This window comes from Haliotis asinina, chromosome 15 (genome assembly GCF_037392515.1).
Source record: "Haliotis asinina isolate JCU_RB_2024 chromosome 15, JCU_Hal_asi_v2, whole genome shotgun sequence".
Taxonomy (NCBI): Eukaryota; Metazoa; Mollusca; class Gastropoda; order Lepetellida; family Haliotidae; genus Haliotis; species Haliotis asinina.
Window position 1 is genome coordinate 44465938 of NC_090294.1, and position 8737 is coordinate 44474674.

The following is an 8737-nucleotide window of genomic DNA, read 5'->3' on the forward strand; positions in this document are numbered from 1 at the left end:
CATTCACTTCCTCTACCTGGTTCCGTTTTAAACCCATCGCCCTGCTGCGATTACCTTTGTTCCTGGCAGGTTTAATATCCAATAAATTTACACACGTTGTAATTGTGTTAGTAATTATATCGTGATTGGCGTGTCGTCAACTCATGTGTCAAACTTTAAACTCATTACAAGAAAGTTTCGTGTAATGTCCGCCAGACGCTTCATTGATGATAAATAGTTGAATCGAAAGTAGTATACTATTTTCGTGCGTTATAAACAATATCGGTGCTACGGGATATATCTTCCATTGTAGCCCATTGGAAGGTGCATCTTTCTTTGTAGAGGGTAAGCAAGCATACTCTGAGCTATTCAGTCTACTAACACAGCGTTGATGAACTCACAAGGTTTATCACATCCATGACATTATACACACAGAAACACATGCATGACGGTGTGCCTTGTGTGTCATGTCGCTTCTGTCGATCATATAAAATCTCAGGAATTTCTCATATTTGAATTACTTCCCCTGGTGACTGTTTCGATTGGTTATAGGTGGTTGTTTCGAGTAAACGTAGTATTATTTTACATCCCAGAGTGTGTGTGTTGGTTTATAAATATTACAATTTGGTTTATGGACTTGCACAAAACTCCCTGTCGTCAGAAGGTTGGAAGGAGGGCCGCCGTTGCTGCGTGTCATTTTGGTCCAGACACTGCCGCGATTGCGCTCGGTATGCTCGACATGGCTGGAATACTCCGGAGTATATATAGAATCTAGTCAATTTATTGGCATTGGCCAAACATTGCAAGTTTAGGCCATTTTAAGAATATGTAGACCTTTATATTTACAATATAATCCCTGGAAGTGTGCATGTCATACTGTTATGTTGGTTGGGACAGTGGATCACTTGTTGGTTTTGGACTGTAGAACATTTGTGAGGGTTTGATTTGAGTGCTTCGAGCGAGATCACAGTGTGGGCTGTGAGTCATTTGTACTGAATTCGACCAATCACTTAGAGGTCACATGCAGCCCAAAAATCAAACATAATTAAGACACAGGTATCACCTTATGCATGATATATAAAATGCATTGCTGATTAAGAAAAAACAAATAAACAAAATTACACGCGTATAATTGCAAATCAAAAGTGCAATATTTTGTACTTGGGCCTATCACCCTCGAAACGAAGCAGCTGTGATACAGAAACCAGTGAGATCCGGTGGGCATGCACTCAAGTGTAAGGCAGCTTTTTCATTGGCCACTGGTTCATTTGCCGATACGCTTAGACTGATGTTTCTCTGTCATCGACGTGTCACCTTTGTTTGTGCGCACAATAATTTTTTATTGCCATTTCCAAACAAATAAATTTATCTTTGTCGCATCCTGATCATTCATTTGCCCACTAAAAGAATGCATGCCTGTAGGAACGAGTGTGATTGAAATTACAACTCACTAACACGTGCTAAACATCCCAAGCTGTATTTCCTAGAGAAAAAAATAAAAATGTGTTCCTAACTTGTCACATTTCTTCTGTCTCCTATTGCTGAGAAACATTTAATTATTTTTATGCAACCTTAGATTGTTTGGGACAGTATTGACTAACTTGTGTGGGTTTTGATAGAGATTACACATGACCACATTTGCTGTGGCAGCAGATTACTCTGGCTGGGAACACTGGAACGCTTAACTTGTGTGGTCTGGAAGAGTTGATCACTGGTGTTGTTCAGGCAGCAGTCCATTTTGATTGGACAGTTGAATTTTTGCATTTTTGGTTGCAACACCACATAGTTTCATGGGGTTGTCCCTCCACTAGGGGTGGTACCTCTGCTTAGTTGTTAGGAAGCTTTCTTCCCAGCAAATTCTCCAAAGAGGTATGAATTGGAAGAGGAGAGACTTTGCATGATAGTATGAACCGTAAAGAATACTTCATTGGAGGACTTAGCCAATTAATTCCACTTCTTTTGTTCCTAGGAAGAGGAAGAAGTGTGATGGAGAAGCAATATTCCCAGGAGTTCTTTTCTTCCTTTGTGGAGCAGCTTCAACAAGTGTGTCGGAATTATTTAACCTTCAGTCAGTTTGTGGAAGTCAGTGGCTATGTGTGTGTGGAGATCGACAACCTGAAGAAGGAGAGATACGTCCTCAGTGAACTGCTGCAGAGCAGTGGTAATGTGGTCAGTGAGAGCTACTGTACAAAAGCCTTCAAGACTTTGAGAAATTCAAAAAATGTGTCATCGTTAGATGTGAGTGCAAGACCGGGAGTACCTTTAACTTCAAGGACCAATTTCAATAGGAACAAATCAAACTATGGACAGAGTCATCAAAGACTGGCCATAAATCAAAATATGTTTGGTCGACAGGGTCAGAGGCCTGAATTCTTAACCAGAATCAAACCAGTTCCATCTCTACAAGTCAGTCATGATGTTATAAATGATGGTGATGATGATGATGACTGTAGAAGTGTTTCATATGCTGTCAAGAGAGGTGATGTATCAGTTGACAGAAATTGCCAGCCAAGAGTTCCAGTATCCCATCTAAAGCAGACTTCACACAGAAATGTTCCAATACAGCAGAACAGACAGTATTTGAATGTTGATTCCACTGGTGTTCAAGGACAAAGATTGTCACAGACTTCAAGTGCTGAACAACTAAGGACAAAATCATTGCACATAAATAGCAACTATACAACTAGTCCAGGTTCTATGGTTAGTGATGACTCTGCTCTTCACAGTATTGAAGTAAAAGGTGAAGAGGTCCAAGTGACATTGTCTCAGAGTTGTAATCTGGACAATGCAAGTTTTGCCCTTAAATCCCCCCAAAATGATAACCAACAACACAATCTCATTGTTCAGTCACCCACTGCTTCCCCTGATCATTCTGAAGAAAGAGCACCTGTCAAATCAAAACCTTTGTCCTCTGTGTTAACTGTCGATGATGATGATGATGAAGTCATAGATCTGGATTTGTTTGAAGATGATTTGGAAGAGAGTCTGACAAATGAACCTTTTCCCATGGAAGAAGACTCGAGAGACTCCACTGCTTCAGCTTCCCATCAGAGTCCAAATATTCCTGCTTGTTTTGTCCAGAAGAGTTCCAGTGGCATGAGTCCTGGGTCGAAACATGTCATGAAGTCAGCTATCAAGCAGTTCCAGAGGTACCACTCTGACAAGTCTGGGCAGGACATCGACCTGTGGTCCACTCCACCTGAACAGCTGAATGAACTCCTGCTGGACTTCTACCAGGGTGGGAGAACACTCAACGGCAAAGAACTCACACCAGGTTCACTGAAAAATGTGCAGATATACCTAGACAAATACCTCCGAGAGGGTGGCTACCCATATTCACTTTCAAAGGATGAGCATTTCAAAACTTCCAGAGATTTCATCAAAGCAAAAGTTCATGAAAATAGTAAGTTTGTTGTGGCACAGAGATATATACCAGTGACTGATATGGACATTGAAATTCTTTTTCAAACTCGCCAACTTGGATCATGCAGCCCTGAGTCTGTTATTAATACTATGTGGGTCCTCAATTCCAAATACCTTTCTATTAAAAGACCTTCTGAACATTTCAATCTGAAATGGGGGGACATTGCTCTGAAAATGGACAATCAAGGTAATGAGTACCTTGAGAGGCAGACCAAAGGCTATGAGGCTTTTGCTCTCCGAGTATTTGCAAATTCAGATATTCCTGAAAGGTGTTTTGTCAATGTGTACAAGCAGTACATGGCTAATCGACCAAAGCTGATGCTTGATGGAACAAGTGCCTTTTATCTGAAGGGCAACAAGTCCCCTGTGATTGATGCCTGGTTCCTCCCGGAGTCCATGTCCTGGTGCTCACTCATCAACCTCTGGAAGAAGATGGTCATTGGGAGTGGACTGCCTGGCAATAAAAAAATATTCTAGGTTGGTGATGGCCCACTGGTAGAAATTAACCTGACACATGGTTTAGAATGTTATGCATTCAGAGCATATCACTTTGTCTGTTTGATATTGGACACATTGTTTGCATAGGAAAATTAGTGGAACATGTGGAAATCTGAGTCAGTATGTTTGTCCACAGGTAGATTTGATGTGTTTTCTACTTGAGGATTTTAAAAGTAAGTGAATGTTAGTTTGAATGCCTGCTTTGTACTGATTCTATTAAGTCATAACAATGATTATGTGAAATACCTGCATCACAACAGATGTATCCTAAACTGGGATAATATGCACCTGAAATACTGTGTGGAACACCATCTCTCCCACTCACTCACTCACTCATTCACTCACTCTACCCATGAACTTCATGATGAAGGTCAGGAGTAGAATAAGTCAGCCCATGCTCGTCACAGGAGGTGACTAATGGGAATGGGTGGTCAGACTCGCTGATGTGGTTGCACTCACTCACTTACTCACTCACTCACTCTACCCATGAACTTCAACTAAACTAACTCACTCAACCCAACCCAACTAAACTAACTCACTCACTCACTCACTCATTCATTGAGTAAATGTTTTGTTAATGGGAAGGATTGTTTTATGAATTGTTTATTTATCTTTTGATGAATGTTAAGGTTCTTATTGATTTTGTAGGAAGACGTCTGATATGAGGAGATGGAGAAACAGTACTCAGTGGAGTTCTTTACCTCCTTTGTGGAGCAGCTTCAAGATGTGTGTCGCAACTACCTCCACTTCAGTCAGTTTGTGGAGGTCAGTGGCTATGTGTGTGTGGAGATCGACAACATGAAGAAGGAGAGATACGTCCTCAGTGAACTGCTACAGAGCAGTGGTGATGTGGTCAGTGAGAGCTTCTGTACGAAGTCATACAGAACATCCAGACACTCAGGAAACCTGCCTCAACTCAGCACAACAGCAAGTCCTCTGAGTGGGCGCCGGGAACTTGTCATGCAGAGGAGCAAACTAAAGAAGGAACACAGAACTAAGATACAATATCATCGGGGCAGACCAAGTTCAAATCCTCTGTGGCCTGAAAAGAACAGTAGCCATTATACAATAATCAATAACAATGAAAACAATTTGACAGAAAACATGGATTTGGATGATCAACCTTGGGAAAGAACTCAAGTTAGTCATGAAAAGACCACTCCTGCCAGTAAACAACCGCAAAGCTTGTCTACTGAAGGACCATTGCCCAGAAGCCTTCAGAGATCATTGAGGAGCAATACATCCTCAGGACATCAACTTACAGTGTCCCAGATCGAGGAGGGACCTGGACATGAAGTATCTGCAACATTGCCCAAAGACTTCTTCCTGGAGGATATAGAGCAGAAGGTGAAGCTGGAACCAGGTTCCACCTCATCTGCTGCTTGTGAAGAGGAGGATGTCATTGACCTTGAATTGTTTGAGGATGAAGTTGATGACAATCAGGGTGACAGTCAGGATGACTTGCCTTCATCGGTTGAGGAGGATACTTGTGGGGATTTGTTTCAGTGTAGAGCAACACCTTCACCTGAGTGTTCTGGATCCGATGTAACTCTTGGGGGCAAGAGAAAGGCCCCTCAAAAGGGATCCAGTCGAGGGACTGATCATGTCATCAAGTATGCTGTCAAACAGTTTAACAGGTACCAACTAGAAAAAAACGGCAAAGAGATTGATATGTTGTCTCTTTCTCCTAAGGCTCTCAACACTGTTCTCCTCGACTTTTTCAAAGGGGTGAGGAAGTTGGATGGGGGGTTGCCCACAGCGAACACCCTGAAGAATCTTCAGTCACACCTGGACAGGTATTTGAGGACCAGGGGCTATCCTTTCTCAACTGTCAAAGACGCAAGGTTTCAGTCTTGTCAGCTGTACGTCAAGTCAAGACTTGAGGAGAGCGAGTTATTGGGCCCCACACAGAGATACATACCTGTCAGTGAGGATGATATTGAAATGATGTTCAAATCCAACCAGCTTGGCACCAAAAATTCTGAAACTCTGTTAAACACAATGTGGGTCTTGAATTCCAAATACTTAGGAGTCAAGAAACCCTCGGAGCACTACAACCTGAGGTGGGGGGATATTGTTGTTGGACAAAATGAGAAAGGACAGGAGTACCTTCAGAGGAGGAGGACTCAAACTGTCATGTTTCCTATGAAAGTTTTTGGCAAACCTGACAACCCTGAGAGGTGCTTTCTTTCTTTCTTCAAGGAATTCACTGCAAGACGCCCGGAGGCTGCAATGGACAGTAAATCTTTCTTCTACCTAAGAATTAACAAGTACTCTCCAAATGGGTTTTACACATCTGAGAATATGCCAGTGCACCAGCTTGGTATTATCTGGAGGAAGATGGCCAATGATTCTGGCCTGCCAGCGAACAAGAAAATTATGTAAAATCTATGCTTAAATGAACATATTTCTAAATAATTCATGTGACATCACCCTGTTGTAGCAATCATATATTAAACTGAAAGAAAGTATACACTTAATAATAAATATAAACACTTAACATTAATAATAATGCTAAAAATTTATAACGCACCTTTCTGTGATGTTTTATATCTGTATTTTTTTTTGGTCAAATCAATGTCTCAAGTGTATACTTTCTTTTGGCTATCTGTATATTTCCTGCACAACATTTCATCCAGATACCTGAAGTATTCAGTCTCATATGTCTCATTTCCAAGTGGTTGGTTCACCGTCACCAACTTCATAAACTTCACCAACTTCATATGCAACTGTGTTTTATTTTGAGACGTGTGTGCGTTGTTGGTAATGCTATGTTAACTCCTTATAATTTTTAGGGCCCCCCCTTCCTGGCATGTAATACGGGGGGATATAGTCGATGCCTCGTCCATCCATCCATAATCATTTTGTATCTGGAGTACAACTCTAAAACCGTTCAATATTTTTAGACCAAAATTGATAGATACAGTAATCTGAACATTTGGTTGTGCCTTTTACTATTTACAGATTTGTGTCGTTTTTATCTTTTCTGTTTTTCCATGGAATGTTTCGGTCTTAGTCAAATGGTGGGATGGGTTTGTTTCCAGAGCATAACTCAAAAACCGTGCAAAATATTTTTCTGCAAAACTTGGTAGATGTATCAGTCAGAACGTAGACTGGTGCTTTTTGCTATTCACAGGTTTTTGTGATTTACTACTTTTTAGGTTTACATGCAAACGTTTGGACTTCGTCTCAAAAGTGAGAGGTGTGTTTCGTTTCCGCAGCATACCTCGAAAACTTCTTAATATCTTTCAGGAAAACATGGTAGATATGTGTGGCAGACTCTAAAGTGGTGCCTTATGCTATTTACAAAGTTTTGGCATTTTTATTTTTCCCGGTTTCCATGGAAACAATTCAAAGCATTTCATATCTTTCAACAGATCTTGGCAGATATATGAGACAGATCTTGAGGTGGTGCCCTTTGCTGTTTACAGATATGTGGCATTTATATTTTTCATGATTTCCATGGAAACAATTCAAACTCAGCCATAAAAATAATTAAGCAAGTCAATTATTTGTCCTTTCAAATTCGTGGGGGCCGGGGGGAATATGTCATCTTCTGACAACTCTTGTTTTAATTATTTATGCTAAAGAAAGGTCATAAGATTTACAGTTAAGTGAGACTTTTGTGCGAGACAATGGTTGACTCTGATTCCACCAACCTAAGCAGAACTAATGTAACAACCATGTAATTTCGCTCCCACTTATCAAATACAGGCATAGTGCAAATGTGTCCTGTGTTTCTTTACAAGCAATATTGTTTGTGTTTGCTTTCATCATACATCATTTTCAGTCTTGGTTCGATTAATGGAGGGAAAAGACGTTTGCAGAGTTTGTTTAGAAATGTCTTTGTTTAACAGTGCTTGTCTAGAAATGACAACAGGTATATAATTTGTTTGGTCTTTTCATCCATAATGGGTATGAACCTTTAGGCTTTTTACTTTACATTGTCTCGGTTGTAATAGGAGTAATATTTTCAATGATTTATTAAAATGTCATTAAAAGAGTAAATAACAATACTTATGGTGTTCTTATGGTGAAATGTACATGAATCTTTATCAAGTTTATGGCACTTTGATAGAATGTGAGTAAATGTCAGTTCTTTTTGGGGCCTGTGAAGATCTTCAGATAATGCTTGTCGTGAGAGGCGACTAATAGGATTGGATGGTCAGACTTGATTGGCATGTCATCAGGTCCCAGTTGTTTACACCGATGCTCATGCTGTTGATCACTGGATTGTTTGGTCCAGACTTGATTATTTACAGACTGCCGCCATGTAGCTGGAATATTGCTGAGTGGAGGGTGTAACTAAACTGACTCACTCAATCCTTAAAGGATTTAATACTGTGAACGTCCTTCAACCAATGTATCAGTCAAGGTGGTTACACAATACACAGGATTTGTGACTTGATTATGTCACAAAGTGAACAACCACGTTATGAGATTGTAACCATCCAGATCTTCAAAGGTCTGTGATGGTTACTTGCTGACTTGGTTGATACAGGTCATTGTATCTCAGCAGCACTCATCAACGATGACAACATCCTGATGTTGGCCACCGAGTTGTCTGGTCTCACTGAACTATTTACAGAACACATCCATATTGCTGGAATATTTCCGTGTGCAGCATTTAAAAACAAACTGTAATAAAGTGATAAATATTTTTCTGCTTTTGTCGAGACTAAGTTCTGAAATATGGACTAGATTCCAACTCTATTTGTTTTTGGAAAAATGGAGCTTTCGCATTACTTTGGACAACAGGTAAGATGGCGTTAATTTATACTGAGGGAAAAAATAAGGGATCGTGTGAAAGGACAAGTGCTCCTTTTTTTCCCCCCAA

At 40.4% G+C, this 8737-nt stretch overlaps 1 protein-coding gene across 3 annotated transcripts; it reads left to right on the forward strand.

Moving 5' to 3' along the window:
* Window positions 1–239: 239 nt before the first annotated feature.
* LOC137265971 (uncharacterized) lies at window positions 240–7916 on the forward strand. Of its 3 annotated transcripts, XM_067801458.1 has the most exons (3): window positions 240–324; window positions 1949–3879; window positions 4549–7916. In XM_067801458.1, exon 2 carries the CDS (start codon window positions 1966–1968, stop codon window positions 3877–3879), a length of 1914 nt encoding a protein of 637 aa, XP_067657559.1. In that variant the 5' UTR covers window positions 240–324; window positions 1949–1965; the 3' UTR covers window positions 4549–7916. The 3 variants fall into 3 exon arrangements, with proteins under 3 accessions (XP_067657559.1, XP_067657560.1, XP_067657561.1); XM_067801459.1 differs by lacking the exon at window positions 1949–3879 and having other exon boundaries at window positions 244–324; XM_067801460.1 differs by lacking the exon at window positions 240–324 and having other exon boundaries at window positions 3301–3382.
* The last annotated feature ends 821 nt before the right edge of the window (window positions 7917–8737 follow it).

Bases quoted from the DNA above. Each gene is read 5' to 3' on its own strand.
- LOC137265971 (XM_067801458.1), top strand. From the start codon at position 1,966: ATGGAGAAGCAATATTCCCAGGAGTTCTTTTCTTCCTTTGTGGAGCAG.